The 19,681-nt window shown below is 41.8% G+C and overlaps 2 protein-coding genes across 4 annotated transcripts in view; one reads left to right on the forward strand and one right to left on the reverse strand.

Moving 5' to 3' along the window:
* SDR42E1 (short chain dehydrogenase/reductase family 42E, member 1) overlaps positions 1-19,681 on the reverse strand; it is a 1,031,186-nt gene that overhangs the window by 393,287 nt on the left and 618,218 nt on the right. The gene's annotated exons all lie outside the window — the stretch shown is intronic.
* The window catches only part of CDH13 (cadherin 13), a 438,545-nt gene that overhangs the window by 139,045 nt on the left and 279,819 nt on the right, over positions 1-19,681 (forward strand). For both annotated transcript variants that reach the window (XM_009090753.4, XM_018914682.3), the window contains exon 3: positions 13,725-13,933. In XM_009090753.4, the coding sequence (XP_009089001.1) occupies positions 13,725-13,933 (209 nt within the window). The remainder of the gene's footprint in view (positions 1-13,724; positions 13,934-19,681) is intronic.

Raw genomic sequence — 19,681 nt, forward strand, 5'->3', positions numbered from 1 at the left:
GAGGGTTGGTCTGCAAAGGCAGGAGCAGATGTGGGGGTGTAAAGAGCCAGTATTTTATTTCCTGATCGCTTGTCACGGTTGGCCAGGGAATCTCCTTGCACTAAGCCAGGGCTGTTGGTCTCCAACTCCTCCTGCTAGGAAAAGTTCTCATCTATTGGAGTTGGGATTCATCTGAGATAACTGTTCCATGTCTAGGAAATGGATGGAAGAACTGTGTTGTCTTTGCCAGTTCAGGATCCATTTCTCTGTCTCTAATTTACTCTTCTGTGAAAGCTTCCTTGGTGTAGAATATTCCCAATCCAGACTTGTCTCTGGCAGAACTTCAAAGCATTAATGGACATCTTTCAGGGCTGTAATGAAATCTGGTTTTGTTCAGCTTTGGAAGGAAATTTTAATGAAGAGTTTTGAGAAATTAAAGGGCTTGGAGGTGATGATCAGGAATTGCTTTCCAAAAATAAAATGAGATGAGCAAAGTGAAATGAAGTATGGTGGCAATGCTGCACCTCTATCACTCTACATTGCAGTGCAAGAGCAGCCATTGCCTGTGCAATGATGAGTCTCAGTTTCCAGACAGAAGGCTTTGTAATAACAGAGTATTTATGTAAAACACTGAGGGGAAAGAGGAAGGAGGGAGGGAATGAAGGTTGTCTATCAGGCTGAATACACAAAGCCTTTGGTACTTTAAAACTAATTTTATTTTTGGTTAATATTCATTGATGCAAGTTCTAGTCTATTATTAAGAGAATCTGGTGAATAATTACATCCATCACTTTGAAATGTTTAAGACAAGTGTGGAGTTGTAAAACCAGTCTTTTGTATTGGAATCATCCCCAAAATTGCGTTGTGGGAACCATGTTGACACTACAGTTTGATCATGTTCCGAGTCTGAGGATCTCAGCACGTTCCCAGAATTGCTCCTGTACGTTGTTCTTACAGGCAATAACCAGTCTTGATTTCTTGGGAGCCATGAGAAAGTGCAGGGCGTCTCTGTATTCTCATTTTCTTGGCTCCTGTCAGTGTTTGAGTGTGACCCATCTGTGGATGAGTGAATGGCAACTGTTTATTCCAGAATAAAGCATGTGCTGAAAGGCAAACAAGCAGCCTACAGAAGCACTGAGCTAAGTTTAATTAGCTGTAGAGTTCATTTCAACTTCATACTCCCAAGCTAACTTGCTAGGCAGCAGAGTTTATAATGCATTTCTTGCTAGATGCCTGCTAGACAGGAGAGCTGATGATATTATATTTGTTGCTAGGTGATGAATTCTGATAACCTTTCTGTTCCTACATTTATAAATGTCTCATGCACTCTCTGCTATAGCATAATTACTTATTTATGCCTCAGTTCCTGGGTGGAACTACTACAAAGTTGCTAAGCAGCCATGTGTATAAATATATAACATTGTGTCACTTGAAAACTTTTGGCAACTCACATTTACCAGACGAATTCTCTGTTTGTCACGACTGTGGCCATTAACAAAGTGGAACACAAATGAGGGATATCAGTGTACACAAGGACAGAGCTTTATTTGTCACAAGAGACTAATGCTCTGGGAGGGGATGTGAGCTGGAAAAATGCACAGATTTAGTGGTTTGGGGTTTTTTTGCATTCCTTTCTTTTTTTAATGGCTTTATAACCAGAAGCAAAGTAAGGATTGACTGATTATTATCTCACCTCTTTAAACTTCATAAGCATTATAATCATTATAGTTATTCTAATGTGAAGGAAAAGAGGCACTTATTCAAACAGATGTGCTGGGGTTTCTGCATTCTAATGCTGCAAAGTGGGGTGAGAGTGGAGGAAATCTGTATGAGTGATTCTCAGTGCAGCCATCAGAGCATTTGTCATTAGTGGGACCCATACAAAGCCTAAGGAGAAATGAGGGAAAATGATAAATCAAGTTTTTTATTTCCTTTATTTGACTTTGACTCAAGTTTAGTTGAGTTGACAGCTATGATGGCAGCTGGAATTCACATAACTTTGGGGATAACTGTAATTTATTAAATCTAAGAGAGTATCTGGTAATAAAATTCTCAGATGGCTTTGCACTGCACTCTTTTGTGACTGTGGAGTTTAATACAAGGCACAATTTTATTCATTGGTCACAGCTTTCTGTGGAAACTGTCAGTTATGGGCCTGATCCATGTTCCAAAAAGGCTTGGAATCGAGCACTGCCTTGATCCCAATCTCAGCTGCTGGTTCCACTGGTGCAAACTGGAGGTTGGCAGCGTTACCTACATGGTGCCAGGTGAAGGTGGGGCATCCACCTGTGACAACCAGCCAGCAGCAAACAGCCCAAAGCAGCAGAGCTTATATCTGAAATATAGATTGTGTGAAGCAATGGACACAAGTTTTCATTGTCATTTGCTTCATGTGCAGTCCCTGTTTAAACGTGGAGCAGTTCCACCCATTTCAGCAGCAAACGTGAAGAACAACATAACCATGATCATCAAATAATCACTATTGAGCTGTTTGTGTTTTCTCTCCCTTTTTTTTCCCCTCCATTGTTCCTTAGTTATTAAAAGAGGCACAAACTTCAGTAGCCTGATGTTCTTCCCTTGGTTTATCTGTGTAAACAAATTTAAGGTTATTTATAAACGATCCTGACTGACAGAATATACTTTCCCTCAGGTCAGTTCTTTTGTGGAAGATACCAAAGCCTGTCTTTCTTTAAAGTATAAAAGCCTGTGTTTGATGTGAATAGAAACTGTTCTGGGAATGACTGTGCAGAGCAAGATTACATGGTGCAATTTTAATTACATTGTTCTCAGCAGTGCAACTTGTCTAATCTTAGTGTGAGAGTCAAAATTCAAACCAAGGTTATTTGGTTCTGTAGCAGTTAGTCAAGCACTGACATTGTTTGAAAGAGATTACAATAAGTTTAACAAGTTTAAGATCCAGCACAGTTCTGAGAAGTGGCTTTCCTCATTGTTCTCAGAAATTTTGTATTTTAGCAGGTTGATTTTTGTGTGGCTTATAGAATTATCTGTGTGTTGGAATTGGATGGTTACTTGAGTAAAAGAAAATCCAAACTACCAGCTCAATTTGCAAAACTAAATGCAGTTTAGATTCTGAAGGCCTTCTGAAAAGTTATTAGTAAACTGTGTCCAAGGGCTTGATTTGATTAACCTGATTTTTAGACAGAGGGCTGAAAAGGAGTGCAGGTCAGTTATTTGCACATTTATCAGATCAGTCTGGAGAAATCAAATTTCTACAGGAGAGTTTGAGGGAACTCTCTTGAGAGAACTTGGTAAAACCACTAAGAGGAATTGTCATTCCTCTGCCAGGTTCATTGATGGAGAAGAGGAGAAATTAAAATATTTCCCATGGAACTGGGAGGGCCTTTGTTTCACTTTTTCACTGGGAAAACTGAACAATCTACAGAATAAATGCTTTGAGCAGATTTTCAGGCATGGCATTACTCATTCAGCAGCTGGGAAAATAGGCCAGCAACCTACAGTATCCATTTGGAAAGGAAAATATTGCACAGTGGATTTATTACTCACTCTCATTTCCTTTTATGTATTGTAAATGATGCGTCACCCTCTATTTCTGAAACAAACTCCCACCCCTGAGGGCTGTTTGGAAAGTATTTCACAGGGCACAAGTTGAAGGCTTTATTCCTGGGGATGTCTTCTAAGGAAACATTATTATAATTTTATAATTATTATCACTCCAGAAGAAAGGCAGCAGTACACAGATGTCCATAGATGTATTGGGGGTTTTGAACATTTCCTAGTGTGTACTGCCCAGGAGTTTGGGTTCTGTTGGGGTGTTGAGGTGAGGAAACAGTGAGCTGAGTTACAGATTAGTTGTAATTCTGCACAGAAGGTGAAAGCAAGACCCAAGACTGAGGAGGTGGAGGCAATATTGCCTCACACAGCAACTGTGGGTAATGTGCAAAAAAGCACTTTGTAGTGATGCCTTATTTAATGAAAAGCTCCTGCCCTTTGACTTCTTGTCTCCAAGTTACTGCCATGGCAGGAGAGATATCTCAAGCAATATTTTTTCTTCCATCTCTGATAAAAGCAAGTGTATAAGGCTGTGAGTAGCTGCCATGGACTTGGTATAGAACAAAAGATATTTTCTACAATAGTAATTTCTTCTTCCAGCCTCAAATCACCAGATTATTTGAACTTGCCACTGTAGGAGCAGACAAAGTTTCCATTCCTCTAGTGAGGCTCCATATTTCACTTCTATTATTTATTCACCTTTCTTACTAATGGCCTAACCTCAGGCAAATGAAATGTGTGTAACTCAGTGAATCTTCTGTTCATCCAAGAGAATATCATCATTTTTCTTAGATTAACTGAACACTCATAGAAAAATACTTGAGTGCTGACAGAACCTTGTGCCTTTAAAAAATAAAAAAAAATTGAAAAAGTTTTGACAGATCACATTAAGAAGTGACAGATCACTGTAATTATAACAAACCGACCTTGAAGATAAACAGTTTTAATTGTCAACTTGAGGGGAAATATCCCCATGACCTTTGACTAATTGTCTAGTTAATGAAAAACCTTTACTAAATAAATTTGTAACTTTGGAGGCATTTGAAACATATACTGGTGTATGTTTGTATATACTTTTGAAACATATATTGGTGTAACTAAGGTACTTTCTGGGCTGGTTTTACTATAGGTGTTTCCTGTGAGTGATTGCTTGTTGTTCCTTTTTGACATCTGCTGGCAGCTATTTTTTTATACAGTTAAAACTGCTGGGACACCGTTTTTGGGGTTTTTTTTCCTGAATTCAATCTCCACTGATTAGTTTTCAATAAATTACATCTATTAAGAAATTTGGGTTCGTTAGCACTTAGGATGGCTGCACAAAGGTCAGATGTGTACCTGTGCAGAAGACAAGGAAATTCATGGTCAGTAGCACACTGCCTCTCCAAGCTTTATTCAGGCAGCATTCCAAGGAAATAATCCATTCTATCCCACTGGGAATTCTTGTACAAACTCAGACTTCTGTCCCTTCCCCCTCCTTTGTAGACACGATTAATTTCATATTGACAAACTTCTCACAGCAATCTGCAGAGCCACCAACACACTGAATGCATCTGAGTGTCTTTGATTCTGTCTGCTTGTGTCTCAGGCCCAGGCAGTGAAGGCATTGTAGGAATCTAAAGTTAATTTCATCTTGAGTTCTCCTGGGGATCTTAGCACAATGTTGTGTAAATCTGCTAAAATGGAAAATTATTGATCATTTGCATTGCAATGGGAAAGCCTTTCACAGACACCAACAAAGTTTAAAAGTATCTTTCCTAGGTATCACTGCGGGCTCTGGGGTTATTTGGGCTGCTCAGAATCGATGCAGCATTAACAGGGAAATGTCACTTTCCTGCCCAGATGTGACAGCTCCTTTGAGACTGGAGCTCCACAAATGTGGTGTCAGTTTGTGTCCCCTGCATTTACAGAGAGAAAACAGCTCTGCTTAAACTGAACTCTGTGTTGTGCTCAGAAGATCAATGACTGTGATATAACTTCTGAAGGTTTTATTTTTTTTTTCCTTCTGACACACTCCCTGACATAATATTTTTGTTGAAACAGTAATTTTTCTCTAGGGTTTAGAGCAGCAGCTACAGTATTTTTTGTGCCTTATAATGCAGCCACTGACCCAGGAGATCAGTCAATAACACCTCTGTGTTGTAATGAATAAGTCAAGATACCTTCCAACTGAGAACAACTCATTACAGCTCCTTCCACCTGATTAAATTTTTGCCCTAAATAAGACAATGGGCAGCAAAATGATGTGTGAAGATATCATGTAATGTGAGCTGATGGAGTCTGCTGGAGGAGGAGGGAATGCCTTCAGTTTTGATTGTAGTGGTTGTGTTTTCCTGTTATTTCAAGCAGTCCCAGACAGCTGATGGAGCCCTGCTGGCAGAATAAATTTGCTGAAGAGCACGAGATGCTGCTGAGGGATATTCCTTTTCAGGAGAAAGGAAAGAGAGCATGGTGGGAAAAGGAAAGAACTGGCTGTGACATGGAAAAAGTCAGGAATCCTTGAGTTTGGTGCTGATGGAGCTGCCTTTCTCCCTTGTGCTCTGTGCTGGAATCCCAAAGAGTAACCCCAGTGCTGCAGGACAAGGACATTTTGCTCCAGATCTGGGATGTTACAGTTTGTGAGGCCTCTGTTTGTAGAGCAGGGTTGATCATTTTTAGATCAGAATACCAGATGTGATGCTCAGATCAAGCCAAGTGGTGTTGTGATGTGCCAGGAGCAGAGAGGCAGAGCTCAGTGAGATGTGGAAGATGCCAGAGCCCAGTGCTGGGTAGGGCAGAAGGTGAGGAGAGGGGCAGAGCAGGGCATGGCTGAGTTTTTGGTGTGGATGCAGTCCCTGGCTCTGGAATCACACATCAAACCCATGACCCAAGAGGGAACCTTCAGCCAGGTATCACTCATTGCTCAGGTGATCTGTGCTGCAGAATTTCAGGTTTTTAGCAATTTTCCAGCTCTGCTACAACTGTGGTTAGCAGAGGATATGCAGGAGAGAGAGCAGTGTGGCTCTTTGTGAGAACATCACACCTTTCCTTGGCTGCAGCTGGCTCCTGGGTGAAACCCCTTGCATTCCACCATCTAAGGGATCTTATCTCCCATCTGTGACACATGCAGTGAATTCTGACAGCCCAGAGAAAGCTGTGCCTATTCACAAGCACCATTTCTCCAGGGGAAAGGGCATTCCCCAAAGGGCAGGAATGAACCCCTGTGCCTGCTGGATGAACTGCTGGCCTAATTTTTGTATCGTAGCAGGGCTCTGCACGATTCTAATCATCACACATAAACCACACAGGGGTGTTTGCCAGTTTAGCTAATCAGTTTGTTTTTTCAGACTTGAAAAGTGTGCTCAGGGATGCAGTTTGTTGCTTAGTACTTGTTCTTCCAAAGAAGCCAAATATAAATGTGTATTTGTCTTAAGCAGTTCTTGTTATGTTGTGACGAACGTTTCACTGTTGTTCATGTTCCCTCAATTTCTGACTCTCTAGATACTAAATAAGTCATCACTGTAATTTACTTCAGGGGCACATAAAGAAATTATATAAATGCAAGAAAATCATAAACATGCAGTGCAAGATAATAACCCACTGTTGCTTGTTGGATGTGTAAAAAAATAATGCTGTAGCAATTCTACTGCAGAGTTAGAGTAGCATTAAGCTGTATAAAAACCTTGAGAAAGGGTTTTCATAAAATTCATTTTGTTCATTTTATTGAATATTCAGTAAGTTCTTTTGTGTAAGTACTTCAGTCATGCTAGTAGGTTTCTAATCTGTGAAATCATTATTTCTGCAACACTTTTGGATATAAAATAATGATAATATCATAACTTTGGGAGCAACCTGTCTGACTTAACTGTTGACAGTGTCTTGTCTGGACATTATTCTGCCCTCAAATTTTCATGGGGCAGCACTTTTTCCTTCTGCTGCTCAGGTATTTTTGCAGAAAACCAGCAGAAAACACACAGGCTATGGGCTCACTGCCAGAACTCGTGCTCAAGAGGTGCTTTTGAGGGCACCTCGAAGGCAGGGGCAGAAGCTGTTTCTCCTAGTGGACCTTTTTGTTGGCTTGAAAGGCAGGATTTGTTTTGTTTCCCAGTTTCTGTGCTGGTAGCTGTTGTGGCATCTTCCTCTCTTGTTCTGGGAGGGATTCAGGCAGTGCAGGTGTGCTGGCTCCAGGGGGGTTTCATCCTCCCCACTCTGGCAGGATAACTCAGCCCTTGCTGTTTGTGCAGCTGGAGGTGCTGAGAGCCTGTCCCAGAGCTGAGAGCTCCTTCCCCTTCCCCTCTCCAGCCCCTCTCCCTTTTCTCACTCACTGCTCACTGCTAACAAGACCAGGTCACAGTGCTTTATGAATTTTTATACACAACCTCAGCACTCAGAATCCTTTCCATTTGCCTCAGCCATCACTTTTCTCCGTGGTTAATGAAGCTCAGCCTCTCTCACTTCCCTGTTTAGAGCAGGGCTGGGGGATCCCTGCTGGGCTGGCAAGTTAAGTTGCCTTTGTGCAGCTGTAATGTGCTTTTCTTGCACCTCCAGACCTCTCACAGATACTCCTTCTGACTTGTGGCTTCAATATGATCTAAAGTTATCTGCTAGAAAGGAGAAGGGAAAACATACAGATGATAATATTGCTTTGATGTTGTAATTCCCACGGATTTGAGCAAGGCTAGGTTATAGTTATAAAAAGCATCCTAGTATTTATTGATAGAGCAATTAAGCCTGTGTTTTCAATGTGAAATTTCCTCATTCAGGAGTCAATTTGTTGCTTGTTATCATCAGCTAACAGAAAAATATGAATACCTGTACATAAACATGTACAGAGTTAGTTTTGGTGTGCTCATGGATAAATATGTGTATTTATTTATTCAGAATACCTCTGTGGAGATTTCACCAGAGAGAAAATTATAGATTCAGTATTTCTGTTCAAAACAAATTAAACTTCTGAGAATTAAACTCGGAAAAAAAATTACTTTGGAAGTGGAATGTATCAGACCAACATATGCTTTTGAATGCAAACCTATTTCAGGTTGTTTTCTTTTACTTCAGTTTATAAGAAATGCAGCTGCTAACCTTTCAATGTTTTCAAATGGTATCCTTAAAAACATCTGTGGGCCATTATCATAAATATCACAGTGGTGCAGAAACCTCACATTTGTGCTATATCATAACAGGGAAAATGGAATGCACTGAGAGGAGGAATCCCAGGAACATGGGTTGCCTTGCTGAGATCTATAAAGGTTAATATTTCCAGTTTCAGCTTTTCCCATCATTGCACTAATGGACTTGGGATCCTGCACAAGTTTTTCCACCAGGTCTTTTGGTGATAATAAGCTCAAAGTCAGCGATGAAATCCTTGGGATCCATGTAGGTATTGCTAATAATGAATATTGCTCAGTGGAAAGAAATATTCTGTACAACTCACATGTGAATTTTACAAAAAGGAGTGAAAGTCTGACACAGGAGGCTGAGAAATGAACAGAGGGCGATGAATGACACTCATGTTTTTCACTGGGAGCTGCTTGGCAGTGTTTTCATTTTGCTTGCATGGAGTTTTGGAGCCTGTCTCGTAGCATGTGGCATATTAGGCACAATAAAGATGTTCATTTGGCAGCTGGAGCACGACTAGGAACATCAAAAGAGTCATAGATGCGTCAATAAATGGAGAACTCCACCCTCATATAAATATTAGATCACTGCTTTAATTGCCCATTGAATTCTTGTCAGTGAGGCATTCACTTGTCATGCCTGGTGCAGCATTACCAACGTTTCACTTTGGGGCTAGAGCTGATCTGTTGCTATTATTCATTTTTTGCACTTTTGCAGCACCCTGAGCAGCAAACATGAACAATTTTGTAGCAAGTGCTGTACAGACACAGGGTGAACAGGTGGCCCTTGCTCTGAGGAGTTTAAAATCCAGTTGAACTCCTTAAGCTCTAATGCAGGGTGAGTGCAGGAGAACATGGGAACTTTTGGGGGGTGTGTGGCCCCTCTCATCAGGCTGCCACTCACCCAGCCTGTTATAATGCATGTGGGTAGTGGGAAAAATGTCAGTTATCCATCTCAGGGCTTTCCTCACACCTCATTTCTGTGACAAATGCATGAACATCACAAACATCATCACACAGACCATATGTTAGCAGGGCTGCCAAGCAGCAAAGTGTTGGGTATTCAGAGAGCACCTTTGCAGCTCAGGCTGACACTTTGCACAGCTGATAGCCACAACTTCTGGCTCAGTTCTTGTTACACTGGGTGGTACTTGGGGGACAAAAGGAGTAATTAATTAATTAATCAATCACACTTTGGAGTTTTTACATAGGGATTTCTACACTGGCTTTACGTACAGAGAAAGATTTTCACCAGAGAATAAGAATTAAAATCCTATTTCCCTTGTGTTTAATGGGCATTAACAATGTACAGGTTTGGTTAAGAGACAGATGTCATGCCATGGATGGGAAATCTGAGGAAGCTGATGAAGCTGAAACTCCTCAGAGCTCTCCTGAGTGCCTGGCAGGGGAGGTCAGAGTGGTCAGTGCCAGGCCCAGCTCCATGGGCTGTGTAGCAGCTCAAATACTGTAAATTTGGGGTATTTGCACTGGCTCTTCCCCAGAAGCCACATGAGCTAAAGGAAGGAAACATTCCCAGTGAGGAGCTTCCTGAGGGTGCAATTCAATCTCAGGTGATGTTCCCTGGCCAGCCCAGTCCAGCAGACAGCACCATCCTGATAATGTCCACATTTGTCTAGGGATTTTATCTAAGGCTCCAGCTCCCCTCAGCTCTCTCAACAATTGGTTTCAGCTTCATCCCTGTTGGGCCTGAGGCCAAATAATCTCCAGTGTTCTCTATCCCTATGATCACTTCATCTCCTCCCACTTCTAATTTCTCTCCTACATATCAGCACTTCTCAGAGCCATTTGAATTTCTTTCCTTCTCCTTGCTATTAACCTCACCAAATACTCTCATTTCTGTGGTAGGACTGGGAATTGAAAGCATCAGTGCTTTTGGATGAGATGTGGGAAAAAAAAAACAGTTTCCCACTTTCAAACAACTCTGCCTCAGCCCTTTTTGGAAAAAGTTGCAGGGTTTCATAAAGCAAGATGAATAGACAGCAAAGTATAAAAGGTTTAAAAGTGTCAAATTCTTACTTCCAAGGGAATATAGAATAGATTCAAGTGCTTCTCCTGACTCCATGTGCCAAACCTGCAGGTGGCCTTTGAGCTCCCCAGAGCGATGCAGGGATCCCAGGGGCTGTGAGCACTGAGCAGAGAGGGGGGAGCAGAGCACCCCCAGGCAGCTCCTCCTGCTTCAGGAACACAACCCAACTTTGTCCTTCTCTTGAAAGGCACCTGGAGTGTTTGGCTGGGTGATGCTTCAGCTCTGAACCATAACATTGGATTTTAAGGGATTATTTTATTGTAGTTGTCTTTGACTTTTAATTTTTTTAAACTTTTTATTCCCGATAGAATTTCCCAGGACCAATGCTAATTTTTTCCATTTGTAAGCTATTAATAGTTAATCAGCAGCAGGTTTTGATTATGAAAAGCACATATTTATTCAAAGAATCACAGACTGGCTTGGGTTGGAAGCCATGCAGGGTCATGCAGTTCCAAACCCTTTACAATGGGAAGGAATGCCAGCAATACAAGTTCCTAAACCATGTTTCATTGGTTTTTAAAAAATTATTTATTTGGGGTTTGTGTTTTTTTAGGGGATTAAAAAATAAGAGACTTGTATTTCACAAAGGCTGCAGTCTAAGCAGTATCTATACAGTGGCTTGTACAGAGAATTTCAACTTCCCACATTTGTAGTGACAGGAGAATATTGCATTTTTTTGGTTGGTAACTTTAGGAAATTGAAGCGAGTCTATTAAAACACCTGCCATAAACCCAGCATCAACTGCAAAGGGCGGTTTCACCAGGGAGGCCTTGCTCAGGGAGCATCCCTCAAAACCCTGCTGTGGGCACAAGACCCTTCCTGGAAGCAGTTCCAGCCTGGGGTGTGGGCACCAGCACGCTCTGAGCACTCTGAAATTGCTCTAAGCTGCTGCTGCTCCAGAGCTCAGTGGTTCTCCCTCCTGGTTCTCCTTCAGTACAAGACTTTGCAGGCAGGATGTGCCCCCTGACAGCCTGAGATAGGTTTGTCTGGAGAGACTGCAGTGTCTGAGGGGAAAGAGGTTTTGTTTCTTTTTTTATTTATAATCCCTCTTGCTTTCAGCAAAATTCAATGCAAAACCAAATGAGCTGATGAAATTCTGGTTTTCTGTCCCGCTGTGAACCCAAGGATAGTTCTCTTGCCCTAAAGAAAAGTGGAGGAAATGGGAGCAGTTTTTAGTTAAAAACATGTAATTGAGCTGAAGCCTTGTGCAGCAGCAGATCCTTCAGCTGCTGGGGGAGGTTTTCTGCCAGAGCCCGTGGTGTCTGTCAGAGAGCCTGGGCTCTGCTGGGGAAGGGAATTGTCTGCTCTGAATTCACAGGGTCACGGCTTCATGGGTGGCTTTAATTCTGCCTTGTTCTCAGCATCCACGCCTGTTCTAATTGGCAATTAAATTCATTTTCCCCAAGTCATTTCTGTTTGGCCAGTGATGGTAATTAGTGAGTGACCTCCCTGTCTTTATCTTTTCCATCTTTCTCCCCAGTTCTGCTGAGGTGGGGGAGTGAGAGGGTGGCTGGGTGGGAGGCTGGGAGCAGCCCAAGGCCAACCCTCCACTCTTGCTTTGGTAAATAGTGCCTCACATCTCTTCTTGTGCCTTATTCTGTTTGAATGCTTGAGATTTTGACATTGTTTAATTGTTAATCTAACCCATCTCACCAATACTCATTGTAAAATGAAGCTGTAAATTCTGGAACCAGCCACGGCTCTTTTTCCCTGTGGTGTTCTGCTTTGGGATTGAATGCCCAAAAAGGAAGGATCCCCACGAGGTCCTCTGGCAGCCCTGTCTTCATGTAGTTCTGCCTACAGAAATGCAGAGAAATGCAGAATTTGATGAAGAGGATTTCTGTGTTCCTTGCCAGGAGTGTTGAGTGGCCACCCACCATGAGACTATTCCTGTGCTTTAGGACCAGTTATAGAAATTCCACAGCCAGGAAGGGTTTAGGGATTGGCCACAAGAGACTCTGGGATTGTTTCTCTTCCTTTAAAAAAATGCCTCAGTCCAAGAAGTGTATACAGTGAATTTAAACAATTATGCCAAGCGTTTTATTTTGTAGTTAAACTCCATTGTTGTTGATTTTATGTAGCTGGTATCACTGTTTGTAGTTTTTTCTGAAATTGCAATGCAGTTTTTGAAGATCTTGGGGAAGTGAAATGTAAACTAATAATAGTGAGAGCACACAGGTAAATGAAAAGTCTGCAGCAGCAGTAACTCTAGGAGAAGGTAGGGAATACAAAACAGGTTGTCTGCAGAAAAACCTTTCACATGCAAATATATTGTTCAAAGATGTCAAAACCTGAAATGTTCATTTAGCAATGGCAAGTTTGTGATGAAGATCTCTTACTGATATAGCTGGTAGATAAATCACTAATATTTTATCCAGTATTTTGTGCAAAATTACTCAGAGAAGAAATTTGAGACAAAGTCTCACTTCTTTGTTCTATAGGGAAATTTCCTCTTTATGTCAGCTTTCCTAAACATTTCAAACTCTCCATGTAAAGGGAAACAGGATTATTGACAGCTAATGTTAAATTCAGAGTTCTCACAATCCTTAGATACAGAGCAGCTCATGGAGTGTGTGTCAATCCTGGCAGTAAGAAATGTTAGAGTTCAGTTTCTCAGTTTTATAAAACTTTTGCAGTTGCCTGGGGCTGAATATTCTGTAAACAACCAGTGCTGAGCCTAAAGCTGCACTAGATATCTGAAAGCCCCAGAGGAGCCTTTGGAGATCCTGGCTGTGATGAGGAGCACAGCGAGGTCTCCATTGCCCCAGCTCATTTGTGGAACTGGGTGTGCTTTTGACTGGAGTAATCCCAGAAGGTTCATGTCCAAAGTGTTTTATTTATCTGCTACCCCGTTAGACCGGTCAAAGCCTCTTCATCTTTCTGAAAGTACATTTTCATACATTTCTTTATGAAGAAGAATCAAAAAGATATAGAATTTCTTTGAAAGTTGTTTTCCTTTGAGGGACATTTCTTTCCAAATCTGTAGACAAGCTAATAACATAAAGATATCTGAAGCTTCTGTTCCAAAGTGGGTACTTACAATGTGTTTTTTCCTTTTTTCCTTTCGCCCCCAGTGAAATTTGATGACTGCCAGGGGAACAACAAGTTGAACTTTGAAGTTTCTAACCCAGACTTTAGAGTGGAACTCGATGGGAACTTGGTTGCACTCAAGAATGTATCAGAAGTTGGCAGAGCCTTGTTTGTCCACGCGCGGTCGGAGCACGCCGAGGATATGGCAGAAATCTTTATTCTTGAGGCAAATGAAAAACGTGGTGCACTAAAGGTAAGAGAAATACCAAGGATTAAAAAAAAAATATATATATAAAAAAAGGGCCAAGGAGCTGCTGCTGCTAAATATTTACATGCGTCACCTAGGATTGTAGGCAATTTTAATCTGTTAGCAGAGATCAAAATCAGTCTTCAATGCAGATAATGCTGTAACATTTTAGCTCTTGGTTTAATTTGTGATGCAGATTTCCTGGGTTGTGGAAGATGTATTGCATCTTCAGGTGTGGATACTAAACATTCATAAAGACTTTATTCAAATGAAAGAGCCCAAGTCTGAAAATTGACTGCTTCTTCCAATGCATGTTATGCCAGGTAATCACAGTTTGGCCACAACTAAAAATGGAAAATCATAGTTTAAATGTGTAATTTAGAGTTTACAGAACCTTCACGTTTTGCTCCAAGTCTAAGTGCGTGGGAATGAATTTTGTGTAATTTAAATTTTCATATTGGTCTGCTTATCTGACATTGTGGGGTTGTAAACTGCTTAAACATCTGCACACAAACAGTGACACACATTTACACTCTGTCTCTATATCCTGGTGATTTTTGTTCTGCTCTGTCCATTGAATAGTTTGTCCTTTCTTTCCCCCTCCTGAATTTTAGTGTAAAACAAACCTCATCCTTAGGGGGATAAAGCACTTCAGAAATTGAATTGAATTATTATAAATTGAATTATTCTAAATTGAATTATTTACTTCACACTCCTGCAAGTAACAAAATGAGATGTGGGATAGCCTTCACTTCTGTGTCCTGGCATTTAGGAGAGGGGCAGGCAAGGCAGTGGCTCACTAGGCAATTAAGCCTGTTGCCTTTCCAGACCTATAATTTCACAGAAGTATAAAGAAACTTTGATAAAAATGACTGATCTGCTGTCTTGATTTGGTATTTAGCCATTCAATTGCCAGCATTCTCCTTTTATTCCCAACAATATATTAGTGTAACTCAAGTCTTCCATTATAAAAACAAATTATCTTGAGGAGAAAGGTTGAACAAGCTTCTGAAAGTCCAAAAAGGAAAGGTTTTGCTCTGCACTTTAAGCAGCACACCATGTGAACATGGATTGCCAGCAGGAGAGAAAGAACCAGAATGTGTAACTGCAGAAAGCTGATCAGAACACTGAAATGGAATTTAATTTTATTTAAATATGCAATTTCTTCACAAAATTCAATTTTAACACAGTCATACTCGAGGGAGTCTCTTACGTGGAGGAGCTGTGAGTTTAGGAGCACAGACTGCCAAATTCAGAGTAGGAAAGCTACACTTGAGGAGCAAGCTGGGCACTTGGCTGTCCTGTGCCTCAGACTAGCAAGACTTGCTCCTTCTGGTGCCTTCACAAGAATCTTCAAATGGTTTTATTTTGAAACCTTAGGCGCAGTTTCAAAATGGGGATGATCATTCTCTGGTTAGAAGTTACTAAAACCACTGGGGAGTTAGAGACGTCTCTGACAGGAGGTCTGGAGCTAAACCTCAAGGGGTTGGTTTATGTGTGAAGATCTGACTCTCTGAGAATCATTCTGAAGATTTATTCTGGTTTTCTTAGAGGAGCAGTCCTTCCATATCTGTGAGGAGAGATATTCCATGGAAGTGACAATCTAGGGGAAATCTTGTCATATGTTCTATGGAAGTGACAATCTAGGGGAAATCTTGTCAGATATTCCATGGAAGTTACAATCTAGGGGAAATCTTGTCAGATGTTCTATGGAAGTTACAATCTAGGAGAAATCTTGTCAGATGTTCTATGGAAGTTACAATCTAGGAGAAATCTTGTCTCATGAGCAGGAGATCCAGGATGTGTATTTGGCCAGATTATGACAAGCTCTGCCAGAGACCTTTTGTCTTTACGTCCTGTTTGGGTTCTGGAGGGTCTCCCCTCAGAATATTCCAGCAATACTAATTGTTGCCTAGTGTTGAAATCTCTCTCCAGACTACATTTGAAAGCCAGGGCTGCTTTGGCCCCACTCCTGGATTCTGTTCCAACCACTTTGTGTTGTTTCAGAGAGAGAAAACCAGTCTAAATCGGGCATATTCTGCCTCTTGCCAACCTTTCCTCACAGGTGACAATATCACAGCATCATCTCACCCTGCATTCATCACCTCTTTCTGGATTTTGATATTCAGCCCATAACCAGCTGATCACCCATTTCAGGTGGGATTCAGTGTCTGCAATGCCATTGTGAGTTACACATGCCTTGATGTGTCCTGGGAAATCCATCTAGTGAGAATCACCCCCCCTTCAAGGGAATATAAAAATCTCTGGGGCTGCTGTCCTGCCCTGGCCTCACCCAGTCCTCTGTAGCTGTTAAACCAGAATTTCTTCCCAACCTTTTCATCTATTTGCCTATTTTAAACACCACCCAGACAATGTTGTCTTTCTGTTTGTCACACTTGAGAAGGATACAAAGACTGCAGGGTCCTATCTAAAGTGATTTTATGATAAATTTGAACTTAATCCTGTACTTTTGCAGTCTAAATGTGTCAGCACGGAAACAGCAGAACTGCTCCATCTGTTTATGCAAGGAGCCTTGGCTAAGAAATGCTCAGATGGAACTTCAGTAATTCAGCATAATTCTGTGGGGTTAAGATGAGCACATGCTGGAGCAGTGCTTAGCATTCAGTACTTAGAGAACAGTACCTTGTCTAATTAGGGGATAAGTAGTTCTTAAGTATTTCCCCACTGCCAGCAACTGCCATTTCTCTTCTGAAAGCATGTAACCTACATCTGTGAAATCCCATTGTTAATGTTGCTAATTGCAGATTCCCAACGTGTTTGGGAATGGCTCTCAACAATGATTTCTGATGTGCTGACTGGCAGTCCGAGCCTAGGAACAGGGAGTATCTCCTAAAACTTTCTGATTGCTACCAACCACACTTTGGATGAATATGGAAATTGTTTAGAGGTGCAATCTGGAGTGTGCAGAAAAGCTTTTGGTATTCTGCTGGTGAAGGGGTGCAGTCCTTGCCTGTTAAAGATGGGGGATGATTCCAGCTGGCCTCACCGATCATCCTATGTGGTTTACTAAATTAACTTCATGGCCAGAGCATAATCAGGGGCTGTTGGAGTATCACTTAGTATTTCACTGTTATTTGCATCTGAAGGGCCTGTTTTCCTCCTCTGCATAATAGACCTGCAGAGCCTGCAGATTTCCATCCAGGGGTGGCCATGGCTATAATATGGGCAGAGGTGGCTCCTCAATCCTGAGCCAGCTTGGCCATGGTCACACAATCTCCTGCAGGAGCAGATACTGCATTGCTGCTTTCCCTGGTGTCTGCATGTCTGACATACCCTAAACCCCCCCAACCTCTGCTACAGATGAAATACATGCAGAAATCTGTCCAGCAGATTCCACACCAGATTCCAGATCAGCCTCCAGCTGGATTTGCTTTCTGCAGCCTGCTGGATGTGCCTCCTCCCTCCAGTGATTTTGGATAGATGCACTGGTCTCTGTCTTGACAGAGAGGAATAGTCCCAAAAATCTTCCTTCATTTCTGAGAAGCTTTTGAATGTGAGTGCACAGAAGAGCCTGTGGCAGGTGGAACAGTTGACTCTTTAGTACTTATGTGCCTGTACGCCCTTGGAGCCTGATGCAGTCAGTGCTCAGTGAAAAGGAGGAATTCCACTGCATTCCCCATGGAGCAGTGCTGGTGGGCAATGGAACATTCCTGTGAGGAATGCTACTCACTTCCAAAAATTTAGAAAGGTTTATTAAAACCTCATCAAAAACACAACAGAAGACTGAAAAGAGAAAAAATTACGACCCTGGGAGCAGAGGATTTTGCCCACCATGTGCTCACCCATACAATGGAGATTTCACCTTTTAACCCTTCAGCCCCTCCCAAAGTTCTGACTATTGACTCCTTCTTCTCTGCCCAGTGGTGGAAATGACTTCCTTAAATCTTTTCTGGAGGTCAGGTGCTGCCATAGTAACAATCCCACCCTCCCAAATGTCCCAAACCCAGGGCACGCCCTGATAACAACACAAGGGGGGTAAAACACAACTATAAATCTATAAAACTTCTCTTAACATATATACATGATATTTACTTTTTAATTGTGAGAGTCAAGCATCCAATTACTCATCTACCTCATTCCCCATGGAGCAGTGTTGGGATGTGCCTTCTCTGCCTGTGCCCTGCTCTGACAGCGTTTGCTTGATGCCCTCTCACACAGTCAGGACTGGAGTGCTTGGGGATATTAAGAAAAAAGAGACCTGGAAATGTTTTGATTCACTCAGAATTCCCCAAATGAACTTTGGATTCATTCTGAATAATTCAGAGAATTGCTAAGCCTCAAATCCCTAATGGAAAAGTAAATCACTCATAAACCCTAGCTGGAGAGAAAATGGCCAAGCCAATGACTGGCAGCATTCTCTTCTTTTTTTAACTTGTGTCTTGTCCAGTGCTTGATCCCTGCTTTGTTTTATGGAGAAAGTAGGACAACTGAAAGTTGGAAATTTCGTCTTACCTGAACATGTGTCCAGACATTCGAGGATTTATGTATTTGTTGAAAGAGTCAGGTTTTGTGGAAGGCAGAAAGCGTAGCCAGGCTTTTTTAGAGCCTCATAATAAATGGTGAGTTGCAAAAGGTGGCAAGCTGAGACTTGAACTTCGTCCTCCAAGGCTAAATAAAATGGTGTCTGCTGGTCCTGGTGCCCCTCTGAAATCTAGTGCTGGTTTTAATGAACATACCCTCAGCATACCGAGAGCTAAAAGGAAACCTTGGGACACAATCTGTCTCTGCCTCTCTGTGCTGGCAGCCTGTATTTTTTTTTTCCTTCCCCACAGCAAAGGGAGTTATTTAGAACTTTTATTTGCTACACCATTACAGACACAGGGTGAGGGGTGGAGGGGAGTGAGATATCAAGAGTCTGGCACCAGAGCAGATAAGAGGGCAGGCAGATATTCAGAAATTCCAGGCTGGTAGTAACTTCACGGCATGGTGCTCAGCAGTCTTCCATACAGAAGGATGAAATGATTAAATAGAAACTGTCAAACCCTCAGGACACATTTCAGGCACTGGATAGAAAAGGAACAGGAGAAAGAAAAGAAGAGATAAGGGTGAGGAGCACATCCAGAGACAGCATGTTATAGACAAAGTTTAAAGCCATCTCCAGCAGCAGCTCAGACTGAAGGAAATGAAGTTGCCCCGGTGCTGTTACTTTGTCCAGTGCACTTTGTACCAGCCAGGGGCTGGGCAGAAGCTGCTGCTTTTTTTCCCTTTGTCAAATCATTGCTTTTCCCAATGCCAGCACTCAGCTGTGTTTGTTACAGCAGTGACAGAGCCTCAGCAGCCTGGCTGGAAACTTCCCTGCAGACCCAAATTCTCATTCCCACCAAGCTTCTGCCTTTTGTGCAAGCTGTTTTCTGCCTGTGCATGTTTCCTAAAGTATCAAACAGAAATAATGAAACTAAGCTCCTTGGATTTAAACCCTAGCATTTCTTGTTTGTGTCTTGCTCTCTGCTTATCCCCACAGGATAGAGATTGCAAATATTATGGATATGAGATAAAAAGTGCCTAGAGCCTTAAATCCTACATGTATGGCTTTCTGCCTTAGAAAGATGATAACGGATCAATAATCTTATTATGAATCAGGATTCTCTCACAGCAGAAAATATTCAGGCAAGGAAGTGTGAATAGTTGAGTTTAGTCATCTGGCAATTCAATAAGTTATTTGGAAAATAAGATCAAGAATCAGCCTCTCTGATATAGCAGGCAATCGTTCCCATTAACGTATATTAGCATTTC

The sequence above is a fragment of the Serinus canaria genome, chromosome 11 (genome assembly GCF_022539315.1).
Source record: "Serinus canaria isolate serCan28SL12 chromosome 11, serCan2020, whole genome shotgun sequence".
Taxonomy (NCBI): Eukaryota; Metazoa; Chordata; class Aves; order Passeriformes; family Fringillidae; genus Serinus; species Serinus canaria.